Source organism: Saccoglossus kowalevskii, chromosome 11 (assembly GCF_978046115.1).
Source record: "Saccoglossus kowalevskii chromosome 11, keSacKowa6.1, whole genome shotgun sequence".
Taxonomy (NCBI): domain Eukaryota; kingdom Metazoa; phylum Hemichordata; class Enteropneusta; family Harrimaniidae; genus Saccoglossus; species Saccoglossus kowalevskii.
This window is the reverse complement of record NC_140651.1, coordinates 17,982,163-17,999,934: the sequence shown is the minus strand read 5'-3', so window position 1 is coordinate 17,999,934 and position 17,772 is coordinate 17,982,163. Positions and strand designations below refer to the sequence as shown.

Below are 17,772 nucleotides of genomic sequence, written 5' to 3'. Positions count from 1 at the left end.
CTAGGCACAGCCACTTGAGGGCTGAAAATCTCCTTCCAAAAAATTCACTTAAATAAAAATTGTTAATGATATAGTCCCTGCTGGGATAAGGGGGATTTTATTCATTCCAAAAATAAAGTTACGGACTAAAAACATAGTTAGCAATCAAGATTAAATAAATGACTGGTCTAGTATCAACAGAAATTAGATGTATTGAATTACTCTTCCAAAATCGAAATATATGGTCATAAATTAAACAAGATATGCTATTCATGCATTTTTTTGTATCTAAACACAGGGAGCCCAGGAACTATGATCAACTGTACACACTCCCTATGAGCGGGGGGGGGGGGTGTTATCGGCTGGTATCTAGTGCAAGAAATAGACAAGGGATGAAGGCTCCAGCCAGCTCACATTTTTTAAACTGGAAAAAAACAGACGAACAGAATGAAAAATAAAATCTTTAAAAAATACCAGGTTGAAGAATATTAGTCGCTCTTTCAAATTCCGCCAAAGGGACAAGAATCCTAACATGCATAATTTGAAAAAAATGTCAATGATACTTTTGGAAAAATATGGCTGCCAGTTGGTCATTTTGGATATGTATCTCAACATACATGTTTGTATCAAATTTGAACAAAAAGTGACAAATCCTGTCCAAGAAACTACATTTTCCAAAAAACAAGATTGATGCCAGTCAGCCAATTTTTTTAACTGATTATGGAACAAACTGACATGAACATATATATTCATATATTTATGATGTATGTGCCAAATATCAATGAAAATGGTCCAAAAGTATTGAAGATATAGTCGTATGGTCAAACAGTAAGATGGCTACCAGTCAGCCCTCTTTATTAGATTGTGAAACAAACTAACATGGACATGTATTCCAATATGTATGATGTATGTGCCAAATATGAATGAAAATGGTGGTTAAGCCTTGGGGATATAGTAGTATGGCCAAAAAGCAAGATCCAATTGTAAAACAAATTGTCATGGACATGTAATCCAAAATGTACAATGTGTGTACAAAATTTGAACAAAGAAAAAAACGACAAAGCATGCATAAGATACCACATTTTCAAAAAAATGGCTGTCAGTTGGCAATCTTTGATCCGATCATGAAACGAATCGTCATAGACATGTTTTCTAAGATATATAATGTATGTACCAAATTTAAACAAAAACTGACAAAGTATGCATAAGATACCACATTTTCAAAAAACAAAATGGCTGCCAGTCAGCCATCTTGGATTGAATCAGTAAACCACTGCATGTGCATATGCAAAAAATGAACAGATTTGATCCACAGGGTTCTGAAATATGACTCTGGATGGACGAACAAACGAACTGACAGATAGAGACCGAATTATAAGTCCCTTTTCTGAACTTCGTTCAAACAGGGACTAATAAATAGTACTGGTTGATTTATTTAGATTTTCAGACCACAAAGGACTGTAGTACTAGGATATTCTACTGACAAGTGTTAAGCGAGAAAAACAAGACATGATGTGTTAAGTTTGAACATGGCCATGTCAAAGATACGACTTGAAAACTCCACCTATACACAACTGAGATCTTTTTCTGTAAAACAGAAATGCTTTTGTTTGATGAAAGAACTAGCACTAAAATCGTCACATGTATACCATGTATGTGAAATGGATTATATTTGAAAAGGGACTACATATATACTACATGCGGAAGGGGAATTGTGGCAGACCTCATCTTTCTCATTTACTAAATTCAGAGTGTACATATACAAAAAAACAAAAACAGATTTCATTATAGATATTTATAATAATGAAAAGCATCAGAGGTAGATTTCATAAATTTAAATTCACACAATTCAAAATTATAATTCTGCAAATATAATCTTCTGTGATTTTCAAAGTTTTGGAAATACAGGTACTCAATAGATATTGCCTTATTTCTGATAGATTTCATAAATGTATGAATTCAAATCCTATAAAACTTCATTGCCATCATCTGAGTTTTCTATGAGAGTAATGTCAAATAAAGCGATCTAAAAAATTCATAATTCATAAATATGATAACACATGAGATAAGAATATTGATTTCAGGCAATTTCTCTTATGATATACTTGCTGGATTTTAAAATCACTATAGTGCCCTCTAACTTTTTTATTATTACTAGAATGCCCTCTAGCTTAATAGAGAATAATGCACTTGTGGTTTAGCTTTCTGTAGAAATCCTTCAGTGGCATGTCCAATACGCAAAACAACGTCTTCCTGCCACCAATTACCGAGAAGTTGCAGAGCAATTGGCAGACCATTGGTGTCATAAGCAATGGGGAGAACAAGGCTTGGAAGACCCAGCATGTTTCCAATAAACATATATCTAGAATAAAAAAAAAACAGGTGAAATATTATTGCAAATAAATATTAAACTCTAAGTGAAAATTATGTCATTTTATTTTTTTTTTTTTCATGAGAGGTTAAAGATAAATAAATCTGAATAGTTGCAAAACTAAAATCACAAGGTTTTCCCGGAGTTTCAGAGATCTTGTCTACAAAGAAACAACAATGGTTTGAAGCAGGATCATGATGGTAATCGCCTCACATAGTTTGTGTTAATAGTAAAGTATCTGATGTGAATGTTATATCCAATTATGTTTAACAACTTGTATGAAGTCACTAGTAGTCACTAACAAGGTCAAGAAAATGTAATTATTCACAGATTACAAGTTCTGTAAATCATCATAGTGTGCTGATTTGGATAAATATTCAGAAAATGATTTTAGTGATTATTATTTCACATCTGTCTCTGAATAAGACAGAAAATTGTTTGAAAGACTCAGGGAAACCTGTAAGTCATCCATTACAAACAGTTTCCCCTATTCTATACCTGATGTAGTTGTTTAAAGTGCTTTCTTCAACTGCTCCATACTTTAAGTCACCGGGGTGGATTTTAACAGCCGTTTTACCAGTAGCTACAAAAAAAACAAAAAAACAAAAAAACATCATCAACAAAATTCACCAAATTTGTTGTACGTCTCTAAAACCTGAATGTTCCTCTAACACATGTCACTGGACCAAAAAAAACGTTTCAGCTTGAAGTTTCACAAAACATAAATGACATCAACGTAATTGCAATATTTTTTTGTTTGTACAACGTAAATTGAAAAAATAAATTCTGTAATTCTGTAATCACAGGCTAGACGTACAACGTAATCAATCAAATATTTTTCTCGTACACTGTAAAAATGTTTAATTTTTCTCGGTACGTACAAGAATTTACATCCTAATAAAAAAAGTCTTAAAGAAAAATCCAGGGAAATTTTCGAAACTGTAAAACGACTAGATGACACAATTCACTGCAAAATTCAATTTTCACTGTAAACTATAAAAACATCTGTTTTTCCTTGTAAATTGTAAAGAGCCCTTTTTATTTTCCATAACATAGTTGAACTCTGGTGACCTTGCCCTTTGTTATATAATATAATTCCCTTTAACATAGTTTGTTTCAATATAAATATACATTGTCATAATTAATTTTGAATACAAAAAAGTTTTGGGGTTGAACTAACAGTGGGGAATCAGTCTACCGAATGTCCTTTAAAGATGTAAATATCTTACAAAAACATTGGTGCCTTATTTGTTTAATTATTTTAAGGGACATAATTTCCAGCTTTATTCAAAGTAATTCAGATATTTTAGTATAAAAACATGCCTCATTGCAAAAAAAAAGTGCTGCATTTAGACGTGAATAGATTCATAAAACGTGCAAGATAACAGAAAATCTGTCCAAGTATTTTGTACAGGTGTCTGTCAAAAATTAATGATTCACTGAGACAAATATGAACTGACTCATTGTGTGACTACTGTATTATATGAAAAGTAAAAAAAAACAAACACCCTTTATGAATAGCTATCATGTTGCAAGCTCTGCTTTAAATAGTTAGTTGGTGTCCAGTGGAGGGAGAAGTCAACAGTACTGTTGCCTCCTGAGAACCTACATCTTCAAACACTGCAATCTTTGTTTGAAGTGAGTTTTTAAACTAGTATTATAAAAACTATCATTCTGTTCTAATAGCTGAAACATATTCCTGTGAGTTTTCATTTGTCGAATGAACTGTTTGTCAAATACAGAATACATATATTTTAGAACAATTTTCTTTTTAAAATGTGGATGAAATGTTTTGCTTTTTATGTATTTTTTATGTATTGTTTTTGATTTGATAACTTTGAACTAAACAGATTTTCTATTAGCTTCAGATCTTGATCAAAGTTTGGCACCCAGTTCATAGGAGTGCCTATATTGATTTTCTGACATCTTGTTTTCTGTAAAGATTTATTGGTAGGTTTGCAAATGTGTATCAGACTGTGCAATCTCTCCATGAGTTGGTTTTGAAACCCAGTAAGGGATTCTGAGATACATTACCAAGGATATTATTACAAGATAAATCATTTGCTTCATTGAACACATACAACAATGCATATTTCCACTGAGATCAGTGACCTTTGATGTGTATCACCAGTGATCAGTCAAGTAGAAACAGTCGAAATATTTTATCAGTTTTTCTCAATTTTTGCATGATATTTTCATACAGGACATCTGTTGTTCAAACTCAGAGAAGACTTTATACTGATGAACAAGGTGACCAAGTTTGATAAAGTTTGGAATAGAATTAGTAAAGTTATCATGCACACAATAACAAATATTAACGACGACGACAACGAAGACGACGACGACGACAATGCCGGACAAAATCTTTCCCTTAATATACCTTTCCCTTCCATCTTTGATGGTACGGGCAAGGTAAAAACTGTACTAGCTACCTCCCTTGCCCCGCCCCTTTTAAACTACTCCAATCTTGCACTTTTACATCCAGAATATTTACATATTCAAACCATTTGAATGTCCCTATATTGAAAGTCCTGAAGACCATATCAGTGTATATCGCCTATGTCACAAAAGTTTGTACGTTGCTAAGACGCTCACCACTGTACCCTGTATTTCTATGGGCTCTGCGCAGGCTGCTGTGGAACGCCAGTCGAAGACCCGATGAAAACAGATAAAGTTGAGAAAACAGCCCAAACTCAACTTTGAAGTAATCCCGAACAACCAAATTTATATATGTTGCACATGCGAGGGTAATCTTGTTACACTGTTCAAGGGTGTCTCAGCAAATAACAGTGCAAATTATCTAAATAGCTACGTGTATTAGATTGTTTACAAGACAGCATTTTTGTAATTCAATGATTCTGTAACTCGGTGTCCATAACTCAGACAGTTCAGCATCATTGTAGTTGGTTGCCATGAACTAAAGATGGCTCACCTGGTGTTATGATGCAGTCAACCTTGCCAAATATTTCCCGAATAAACTTCATGGAGCGACCTCGTTGCTGATTTGCCTGGACAAAATCAGAGCCAGTGAAGAGTTGGCCTACGCCGTTAGAAGAGATGGTATCTCCTCCCTGCAAATGACAATTGAATTAATATAAAGGTGATGAAGTGGCATTTACATTTATGTAAATACAAGTCATTGAAAATGACACAGTCCCCGTTAAATTTTTGAAAGTTCTCTTTGTGCTCATCATATTAAAGCGGAGGGGTTGTCGCGAGCTATCCTTGAAACTTGAGTTCCAAGTGGCGTATACAACAGATTGTTTATTTACATCAGTAATATGGCCAAAAATAAAAACAGCCGTTATTCGGCCATCTTTGATCTGATTATGAAACACATTGATATGTATGATGTATGTGCCAAATACGAATGACAACTGACAAAGCATGTCCAAAATACAACATTTTCAAAAAACAAGATGGCTGCCAGTCGGCCATTTTGAATTGAATCGCTAAAGCACTGCATGTGCATATGTTTCACATAAGGTACTAGGCACATGCAAACAATGAACAGAATCGATTCACAGGATTCTGAAATATGACTCTGGACAGACTGCTCATGGACGGACGGACGGACGGACGGACGGACGGACAGACGCACAGACTCAGGAACTCACCAACGGTTGGGGACATGTATCCTAACATGTATAATCTATGTACTAAATTTGAATGAAAACTGACAAAGCATGTCCAAAATACAACATTTTCAAAAAACAAGATGGCTGCCAGTCGGCCATCTTTGATCCAATTGCGAAATAAATCGTCATGGACATGTATCCTAACATGTATAATCTATGTACCAAGTTTGAATAAAAACTGACAAAGCATGTCCAAAATACAACATTTTCAAAAAACAAGCTGGCTACCAGTCAGCCATTTTGAATTGAATCGCTAAACCACTGCATGTGCATATGTCCCACATAAAGCACTAGGCACATGCAAAGAATGAACGGAAGCGATCCAAGGGATTCTGAGATACGACTCCGGACGGACACACAGACGCACGGACGGAGACCAAATTATATCTAGTGACACATAGCAGAGTCTGATAGAGTGGAGGATAATATGCATTATTATACATCTGTCACCGTAACGCCATCAGTTTACTGAAACCTAGAATGCCAACAAAAAGTATTTTATGAGATTCATGAGTTTATGATTAGTGATGTAATTTAATCTGAATGTTGCTTCGCACATTGTTGCCATATCTGATGTTAACAATGTTCGAATGTGACGTAAATGTTATGTACATTTTACAAATAAGGAAAGCAACATGTAGACAGTGTGGTGATCGTATCAGCCGACACATAACCCATACTTCCCTAATTTGTAATATTCTTGATATACATGATTATTATCCATCTATTTCCTACTTTTATTAATAATTTATTGAAAGATAATAAGCCAAAATCACAAGGAAAAAAAACAACCTTTTGTGGTCAAAGGAACACTAAAAACTAACTCTCATTGACACCCATATAGCATGTGTTTACAGGGCGCCCTCTTACAATAACAAAATTGCACTGTCACCACTGAGGGGGCTACGCTCAAAATTCATATTATTATATCAATACAGTCGAATAACCCCAAATAATTATTTACCAACAGGCAACTATTCAATGTTTTAATATGTGTTGAACATTTGTTTGTTGAAATGGAGTTAGCCCCTCAAAATGATCTTTGCTTTTCGTTACCACGCATGTCAGTTCGAAAGCAGCACATCACACTAAACATATGTCTTGTTGTTGTGGTATTACCGGGTATTATAATCTTAATGCAAACAAAAATATATACCCAGTCACTTCACTTTTTTTTTTTTTTGCCCCTAAATATCAAATCCATATGCTGATAGAATGCTTGTAGTACATTTGTCACTGAATATTTTCCATACAATAATTAACCTTCCAGCAGTATAGACAATATGTACATATTCTTTGCAGGTGCATAAAAAAATGTGCCTTTAAAAAAAGAATGTTTATGTTACCATTAGATGTAAACAACTGTTGAATTCCTCTCTGTTCATGGTACCCATTTCAGACAGTGCTACACATAAATGTGCTATTCTGAGTTCTTCAAGTTCTGGAATTTGTACGTCCACCACTTTGGCTCCCAGACTCTCTATGTACAGTAATGCTGCAACAAGAATAATAATCTACATTCAGCAAGTTATAACTTAAAGTATGCCCTCTATGGCAATTCAGTAAAAGTATGCCCTCTATGGCAATTCAGTAAAAGTATGCCCTCTATGGCAATTCAGTAAAAGTATGCCCTCTATGGCAATTCAGTAAAAGTATGCCCTCTATGGCAATTCAGTAAAAGTATGCCCTCTATGGCAATTCAGTAAAAGTATGCCCTCTATGGCAACCGTTTTAAGTACAGTCAAACTTGTGTTAGTGACCACCTTTATAGAAAGACCACCTGTCTAAAGTGATCACTTTAAGGCTGTCCCAAGGCATAACATACGAGCAGCCTGTGTATAATGACACCTAGCTGTCATATGTGGCCATTTCTTTCAGCAATATTTTTGTAGATTCGCTTTTGTTTAAAAAAACAAAATAATAATAATGTCATTAAATTAAACCTATTTAATTTTGATTAACTCAAAAAAATATGTTTTTGTTTCATTACCAACTCATTATTTTCTGTACAAATCTTATGTTAAATCAATGAGTTGGTGATCTATAAAAAAAAAAAAAAAACCTCCATATCAAGACAACCGTCTGTAAAGACCATTATAGGAAATTTGTATGTGTCAGCAAGCAATGTTCAGAGAAGTGTCCAACGCCTGCACTTCTCATCAGTAGAGTCAGGCATTTGTGTGGAAGACGCTATGGCTCACTATTATTTTGAGGTCTAAATCATTTGAAAATCACAGTATGAAATATTTGTGTTTTTGTTACACAATAGGAAAATGCAAAGTACAAGATGCACTGTTTTGGTGTCTGAATGATACATGTGGCTGTTGTAAGAAGAGAAAATTGAAATCTCAATATTAATGTTTGAAGCAATCGATATATGTTTTCCATAGTATGCAAAGCGAAAATGCAAGAAGTTAAATAGTGCCCTCAACTGGTCAAAATTAAGTTAGAGCTCACATACAAATGAAATCATTAATGTTATATATTTTAGAATTTTTTAATTTTATTTTATATTGATATAGTTTTTTACATGAAATCACAACATAAATAATATTGTTTAATTAGTGATTGTGGGTCCAATTATTAGATTATCAGTTGATTTTAAACTATTAATATTATTGAGAAACAAAGTAACTAAGTTCAGGTGTGTGGATTGGTATACATATTGAATATGGTGTTTGCATTTATGCAATTCTTCCAAACCCAAAACCTTGCATCTCTTAACACTGTAAACCGCTTAATCCGATACCATATCAACATGTACTGCCTATCACCACAGTGTGATGTCACACTACAGTCCCCAGAAAGGGACTGTGGTCACATGATAACATGGTCACATGTTAGATGATAACATGTTTTCTTGTATGATAAATCAAATTATTATACATCTGTCACTGTAACGCCATAGGTTACAGCGTGTCATAATTTTGCGCTATTGCACTGGGTATTTTCATCCTACCATATAAGGAAATGCAAATTCCAAATATGGAACGATTACATGCGTAACCGTACTCTAATATTAAAAAAACAACATGGCTGCCCCCAGGGTTTGACCGCAGCCCATACAAAAAAGTTCGCTTAATCTGTTCCAAACGTTTTGGATTTCGGCATTCCCATGATATATTCCCGAGAGGAAAAGATGTATAATAATGTTATGAGAATGCTGCAAAATATACACTCAGATAGTATGCAGTTGCATTGGCCTCCGCTGCGTGTCGGTCGATACTCCTGCTGTACTGTCTTCGTTCATACTTTGCAGTATCCTCATAATAACCTTACAGTATTGTTTTATCATTGAAAAACAAGACATACTGTATAACACCTTGAAATAACTGCATGCAATTTCAGTGAATTTGACAAGAATTAACAGTCTTAATTTAGCTAAAATGCCAACAATCTCATCGTGGTATTTACTTAAAATTAGCGACATCTTGAATTAGCAAAATTATGGATTAGCTAAATTAGCATATATCCATAGAAAACATTTAAATGACATTCTTACCTTTTTCACATGAAGCAAGTATTTCTGTGCTCGTGTCCTGAAAATACAACACACAATAAATATATTTAGACGTTGAAAGTCAGAGATACATGTACCAGACTCACCATATATCAAACATATATCACAAATGATATTATGTAATGGGATTTATAATTGCTCTATTAGTAGTGTATGTGACTAATAAATACTAATTTTCGCTTGGAATTTATTTTTACTATTTTCACTGAAGGAATGATTCAGTGAAAATAAAATCCAGCAAACATACTATTTTCCTACATTAAACTCATCAAAACTCCATACAAAACACCCAAAAGTTTTTTTCAGCAAAAAATTAATTCCAGCTAAAATAAAGTATTTCACAGTATACAATACACGCAACTGTTCGTTTGTTTACACTTCTATTACAGATGTCTTTATAATAGACCAAATACAGTATTAAAAAAGATTTGGGCAAAAAACAAACAAGGAAACAAAAACCTGCAAAAAGAGTCCAACTTTTTATTTATAATTTTGCACTTTGTCATTGTCTGCGCAGTAAACCTTCTTTATTAATATTCACAACAAATGACTGAAAAAACACAGCAAAGTAACACCATCTGTACAAATTGTTTTCACACACTGTGCTATGTTCTATGATTATATTAGTTCTATTTATAGCACGGTCTCATAATTACATTATTAATGTAATTTTACACACTACTGTATAGGGATTGATTACCAGCTGGACTTTAATTTTTAATTTTAATTTTTCGTTAGGAATTTTTTTCCGGTATTCTTGCTGAAGGGATGAGGATTCAGTGAATTCAGCAAATATACCTTTAGTTCCTATATTCTACATTCTCATTCTCATTAAAAAAATCAGTGAAAAAAAAAGTCCATACTAAACACCCAAATTGACTTTTCAGTGAAATTAGTTCTAGCTAAAATAAAGTACGTTCTGAAAATTATTCAGACCGTCAGTTAGCAAAAACACTTTCGTCTTTGCCCACTTTTCGGCGCCACCTGATTGACGGACGTGTGGTTTGGGATTACTATTTCATAGGGGTTTCACGGTATGGTGAATTGCAAGTATTATCTAGTGTGCAGAAACCATTCTTTAGTGTTGTTGTTTATATTTCACAGAAAATATACAATAAATAATAATAGTAATTCTAGCGAGGACCACAGTTATAGTTCATACAAACTAGTCTAGTCATTTTTTATATTTATATTGTAATTATTTTCAGCAATTTTAAAAATCGCAAGTTGGGTGTTGCTTAAATCTGTCAAAAAATGTCAATCCCTCGCTCATTTTAGTCAGTTGTACCAGAGGTACATTACTTGGGGTTTGTAACTACGGTCACATGATACCAAAATCCCGTCACAATCTCGCTCTCGCATAAGCGTTCCAACTCAGAAAAATGCTAATGCGCATGCCCGAGGTAACTAGGATACTGGGATGTCCAGGTGGATCAAAATAGCTGCCCACGATATGACAAATTACGAGAACTATATTTTCTGTACATTTTCGATGTATTACATTTTTCACTATGATAGTGGCAAGAAAAGTTTTATTTTTTCATTACAAACCTTGAACATTGATATATGTCATGTCAGAAGGTCGTAGCCTCAGTCTCGATATCTACGAGATGAGACTTCAATGGGATCTTGACATGATGTCACCATACAGTACTATGCAAGTTGCAAACCCCAAGTAATGTACCTCTGGTTGTACCCGTTACAAAAAATGGACTAGACATAATAACAGTCGTCATACCCTCGTCATTTTCAAACTGCAGTTGAAAAAGTGATTCATTCAAGCATGGATGTACTAGTACGTCCATGGCTCAAGGAAGGCACTTTTGATTTTACAAAATCCATCAAACCGCTATAATCAAGTTTTCTGTCCATGTATCCCTGACGTACTCTCCCTCCTCAGTATAAAATCTCTAGTAATGTAAAAACAACTTTTAATTTGGCTCAAAACTGTCGTGAAACTGCAGCGTGTCCAATGCTAAGAAACTTTACATTCAACTCATAACTAAAAACTCCATAGAAAACACACAAAAAGTCTTTTCAGCGAAAATTAATTCCAGCTAAAATAAAGTTATTTACAGTACATCACCATTTCCTATTCACTGCGTGATCTACGTGTGAGTGCTATGTGTGAAATCAAACATAAAAACAAGACAAACAAAGGTCATATCAGCATCAAAACATTACTTGAGAGTCAACAAATGCAAGTATTTTTGGGTATTTTGGGTGCCAGCCTAATAATGTGCTTAGACACATTTGTTGATATACAATTTTGATGAAATAAAGATATCTCATTGTTACATTCCTCTCTGTAAAGATTAATATTCCAACATTGAACAATAAAAACAAGAAATTAAAGTCCAATATCAAATCATTTTGTGGCAGACATTCACGATTTACTAGAGATCATGCAGTGAATGGAAAATCACCTACTGTAAAATGCCTAATTTTCACTGGGTTTAAATTTCACTGATTTACCATTTCAGGCATATTCAGTGGGTTTTAAATTCACGGTTTCGTCATTTAGATAATGTGTTCTATGCTAAATTTTAAATATTCACTGGGTTTTAATTTAGCACATTTTCCAGTCAGCTAAATAAACAAAATTAAAACCCAGTGAATAATTAATCCTTTTACAGTATTCTTCTTGAATCCTAAGTGTATTACAATTTGACTCAACAGAGCCCTCTATGGTGAACATTTTGTATTAACCAAAATATTGTCAATGACAGCGTCCTCTTACTGAAAGTAATCGCTTAGCTAGCATGTTATTTTAGAAAATAGTAATTCAAGATTTAGATTTAATCCACTCATAAAATAAGATTGGTGACATTATTTCCGCAAAATTCACTGAAAAAAACATGAGAATCTTTGTTCATTTCAAACAATATTGATTAATTCACCAATGATTTCAAAACTGTTGAAAAATTCTGAAATAAATTTATTTTCCGAACAAAGTTGTCTCAAAGTTTTAAACAAGCAGCCTCTCGACTGAGATAGCTCCGCTGTTATTCATCAAAATTCGAGAATTAGTGATATCATCACGAAATGAACAAATCTGAGAGAGGTCTACCTGTAGTACCTATATATATAATATCAAAGCAATCAGACTCGCGTTTTCAAGAAGAAGTCGAAAATATCACTTTTTACCAAAAATGACAAAAATATTCATCAAATTAGAGAATTAAAGATATCATCATGAAATGAACAAATCTAAGAGAGGTCTACCCAAGGTACATATACACCAAGTATCAAAGCATTCAGGCTTGTAGTTTTCAAGAATCAGTCGAAAAAGTAAAACATTGACAACGACGGACAATCACTCATATGATAAGCTCCGCTCGACAAAGTCGACCACATTTGATTTGTTTTACATTATATGATGTGCTGTTTGTATCATGCGTAGCCAGTTGTCTAGGTGGTGCTTGCATAATAGGAATACATCATTATGCGCATCCAGCTGTCCTGATGTTGTTTGCATTATACATAACCAGCTGTCGAGTTGATGTTTGCATGATGCACATTCATGGTCTCACATAGCTAAGCTTATTTTTTTGTAGCATGCATAGCTAACTGTTACATGCTGTTTGCATCATGTATAATCAACTGTCTAGATACTGTTTGCATCATGTTTAATCAACTGTCTAGATACTGTTTGTATCATTCATAGCCAGCTGTCTAGGTGCTGTTTGTATCATTCATAGCCAGCTGTCTAGGTGCTGTTTGTATCATTTATAGCCAGCTGTCTAGGTGCTGTTTGTATCATTCATAGCCAGCTGTCCAGGTACTGTTTGTATCATTCATAGCCAGCTGTTCAGGTACTGTTTGTATCATTCATAGCCAGCTGTCCAGGTACTGTTTGTATCATTCATAGCCAGCTGTCCAGGTACTGTTTGTATCATTCATAGCCAGCTGTCTAGGTGTTGTTTGTATCATTCATAGCCCGCTGTCTAGGTGCTGTTTGTATCATTCATAGCCAGCTGTCCAGGTACTGTTTGTATCATTCATAGTCAGCTGTCTAGGTGCTGTTTGTATCATTCATAGCCAGCTGTCTAGGTGCTGTTTGTATCATTCATAGCCAGCTGTCTAGGTGCTGTTTGTATCATTCATAGCCAGTTGTCTAGGTGCTGTTTGTATCATTCATAGCCAGCTGTCCAGGTACTGTTTGTATCATTCATAGCCAGCTGTCCAGGAACTGTTTGTATCATTCATAGCCAGCTGTCCAGGTACTGTTTGTATCATTCATAGCCAGCTGTTCAGGTACTGTTTGTATCATTCATAGCCAGCTGTCCAGGTACTGTTTGTATCATTCATAGCCAGCTGTCCAGGTACTGTTTGTATCATTCATAGCCAGCTGTCCAGGTACTGTTTGTATCATTCATACCCAGCTGTCTAGGTGCTGTTTGTATCATTCATAGCCAGCTGTCCAGGTACTGTTTGTATCATTCATAGCCCGCTGTCTAGGTGTTGTTTGTATCATTCATAGCCCGCTGTCTAGGTGCTGTTTGTATCATTCATAGCCAGCTGTCCAGGTACTGTTTGTATCATTCATAGTCAGCTGTCTAGGTGCTGTTTGTATCATTCATAGCCAGCTGTCTAGGTGCTGTTTGTATCATTCATAGCCAGCTGTCTAGGTGCTGTTTGTATCATTCATAGCCAGCTGTCTAGGTGCTGTTTGTATCATTCATAATCAACTGTCTAGATACTGTTTGTATCATTCATAGTCAGCTGTCTAGGTGCTGTTTGTATCATTCATAGCCAGCTGTCTAGGTGCTGTTTGTATCATTCATAGCCACCTGTCTAGGTGCTGTTTGTATCATTCATAGCCAGCTGTCTAGGTGCTGTTTGTATCATTTATAGCCAGCTGTCTAGGTGCTGTTTGTATCATTCATAGCCAGCTGTCCAGCTACTGTTTGTATCATTCATACCCAGCTGTCTAGGTGCTGTTTGTATCATTCATAGCCAGCTGTCTAGGTGTTGTTTGTATCATTCATAGCCAGCTGTCCAGGAACTGTTTGTATCATTCATAGCCAGCTGTCCAGGTACTGTTTGTATCATTCATAGCCAGCTGTCTAGGTGCTGTTTGTATCATTTATAGCCAGCTGTCTAGGTGCTGTTTGTATCATTCATAGCCAGCTGTCCAGGTGCTGTTTGTATCATTCATAGCCAGCTGTCTAGGTGCTGTTTGTATCATTCATAGCCAGCTGTCTAGGTACTGTTTGTATCATTCATAGCCAGCTGTCTAGGTACTGTTTGTATCATTCATAGCCCGCTGTCTAGGTGCTGTTTGTATCATTCATAGCCAGCTGTCTAGGTACTGTTTGTATCATTCATAGCCAGCTGTCCAGGTATTGTTTGTATCATTCATAGCCAGCTGTCTAGGTACTGTTTGTATCATTCATAGCCAGCTGTCCAGGTACTGTTTGTATCATTCATAGCCAGCTGTCCAGGTACTGTTTGTATCATTCATAGTCAGCTGTCTAGGTGCTGTTTGTATCATTCATAGCCAGCTGTCTAGGTACTGTTTGTATCATTCATAGCCAGCTGTCCAGGAACTGTTTGTATCATTCATAGCCAGCTGTCTAGGTACTGTTTGTATCATTCATAGCCAGCTGTCCAGGTACTGTTTGTATCATTCATAGCCAGCTGTCCAGGTACTGTTTGTATCATTCATAGTCAGCTGTCTAGGTGCTGTTTGTATCATTCATAGCCAGCTGTCTAGGTACTGTTTGTATCATTCATAGCCAGCTGTCCAGGTACTGTTTGTATCATTCATAGTCAGCTGTCTAGGTGCTGTTTGTATCATTCATAGCCAGCTGTCTAGGTACTGTTTGTATCATTCATAGCCAGCTGTCTAGGTGCTGTTTGTATCATTCATAGCCAGCTGTCTAGGTGCTGTTTGTATCATTCATAGCCAGCTGTCCAGGTACTGTTTCTATCATTCATAGCCAGCTGTCCAGGTACTGTTTGTATCATTCATAGCCAGCTGTCCAGGAACTGTTTGTATCATTCATAGCCAGCTGTCCAGGTACTGTTTGTATCATTCATAGCCAGCTGTCTAGGTGCTGTTTGTATCATTCATGGCCAGCTGTCTAGGTGCTGTTTGTATCATTCATAGCCAGCTGTCCAGGTACTGTTTGTATCATTCATAGCCAGCTGTCCAGGAACTGTTTGTATCATTCATAGCCAGCTGTCTAGGTACTGTTTGTATCATTCATAGCCAGCTGTCCAGGAACTGTTTGTATCATTCATAGCCAGCTGTCTAGGTACTGCTTGTATCATTCATAGCCAGTTGTCTAGGTGCTGTTTGTATCATTCATAGCCAGCTGTCCAGGTACTGTTTGTATCATTCATAGCCAGCTGTCTAGGTGCTGTTTGTATCATTCATAGCCAGCTGTCTAGGTGCTGTTTGTATCATTCATAGCCAGCTGTCCAGGTACTGTTTCTATCATTCATAGCCAGCTGTCCAGGTACTGTTTGTATCATTCATAGCCAGCTGTCCAGGAACTGTTTGTATCATTCATAGCCAGCTGTCTAGGTACTGCTTGTATCATTCATAGCCAGCTGTCTAGGTGTAGTACCTTCATGTATATAAAAGCAATCAGACTTGTGGTTTTTATCAAGAAAAATATCACTTTTTACCAAAAATGAAAAAATATTCACCAGGTCAGGTCATGTCACCATAGTCATTATTGCATTGAATGAATACTGAACACTCAAAGTTAACCACAGTGCTTATATGCATCAGAGCAAATAAAAATATATACATCTAACATCAACAAGCATATAAAAAAATTGAGTTCTTACACGAAAAAACCTCCAGTCAATTCCGACACGAAGACCAGTTAAACTTTTGTCATCGAATCTATCCAGAGATACGATTGGTTGGTGCAGGCTAGTTGGATCTTTTTTATCAGGCCCTGCCATGATGGCTGGAAAGGAAAACAAACAGAACAATTTATTAGTTTACCCTGAAATAGACTCAGTTACCAACTTGTTTTATTTGTGGTTTATGGATAAACCTGAATTGTGAAACAGATCAATTTCTGCATTTAAGGATGGAAAAAAAAACTGCAAAAAATTTGATTATCTCACCGTAACTAAGCGCAGCATCACGTACACAGCAGGCAAGTGGTCCGTGATGTAACAGAGAAAAGTCAGAACAGCCACCAGCTAAACTGACACGACCGTATGTTGGTTTGAAACCAACGACACCACACAGTGATGCGGGAATACGAATAGATCCACCAGCGTCTGTTCCAATGGCCACAGGGCTCAAACCTATTGTGTGATAAAATAAACTCATATGGATGGGATGGCAACAGTACTCTAGGGCTGAGGAAATTGATTACTATGTTGGTTATTACAAGAAACGCGATTACCTGTAGCAGTTATGTGTAGGTAAAAACTGCAAATATAACATGATATTTGAAAGTGCACTTCGATATAAGCGTCCGGCTGTCTTATATAATATTATATACTATAAAATACCTTATTTTAGCTGGAATTAATTTTGGCTGATTTTTGACAAGTATAGGAAAAATGGTATATTCACTGGATTTTATTTTCACTGAATCGATCCTTCAGCAAAAATAAAGTATTTTACAGCAGTTTATACTGTTAAACTAAAAATTTAAAGAGCTAAAAATGTTCACCAGTTTTGCAATTATTTGTGGGTGGTAGTGAATAAAGAAAAGATGTGAAAATTAGTTTTCAAAGTTGACCAAAAAGCAGACTGAACAGAAAATGTGTGAAATTATCCAACAAGGATGACATCAATAAAGCTGTGATGTTTTTCAATAAAGAAAACACACTATAAATAAACCCATGTGTGCTTCTTGGCCATTTCAATACTTGAACCCCCCTTTCACGAGGCCCCTCGGTAAGTCGCAAACCCTCGCAGTTTTTGCTTGGATCCCGGAACCTGCGACTTAGTGAGGGGTCACTGTAAATATAAATGTAAATACTCAGGCACTGAGATAATAAATGTGTAAAAACAATGCATGTACATTTCAGTTACCATTAGATCAATGAATATTTAAATTGCAAAGTTTGCATTCATAGCAGAAATAGTCATACATGCAGAGGATTCAGTTGGAATGCAGAAGTTTCATAGTCAATAAAATTAGTTCTATAATTGATTTCACTGATCTCTTGGTTAATGTTATGGCTGTAGCAACTTAGTCCACATGGACAACAACCAAACTGGCTGAAGCTTTCAGTCTCCAACTGACCAGGTCAACTTGCAAATGGCTGACCCTTGCACT

At 35.6% G+C, this 17,772-nt stretch overlaps 1 protein-coding gene across 1 annotated transcript in view; it reads right to left on the bottom strand.

Moving 5' to 3' along the window:
- Positions 1–1,616: 1,616 nt before the first annotated feature.
- The window catches only part of LOC100370800 (uncharacterized), a 52,502-nt gene continuing 36,346 nt past the window's right edge, over positions 1,617–17,772 (bottom strand). The window contains exons 9-15 of the mRNA XM_002733600.4: positions 16,601–16,786; positions 16,313–16,437; positions 9,491–9,527; positions 7,335–7,483; positions 5,283–5,421; positions 2,849–2,933; positions 1,617–2,341 (exon numbers count right to left, since the gene is read on the bottom strand). Coding sequence (XP_002733646.3) covers positions 2,146–2,341; positions 2,849–2,933; positions 5,283–5,421; positions 7,335–7,483; positions 9,491–9,527; positions 16,313–16,437; positions 16,601–16,786 — 917 coding nt within the window. The 3' untranslated portion in view covers positions 1,617–2,145. The remainder of the gene's footprint in view (positions 2,342–2,848; positions 2,934–5,282; positions 5,422–7,334; positions 7,484–9,490; positions 9,528–16,312; positions 16,438–16,600; positions 16,787–17,772) is intronic.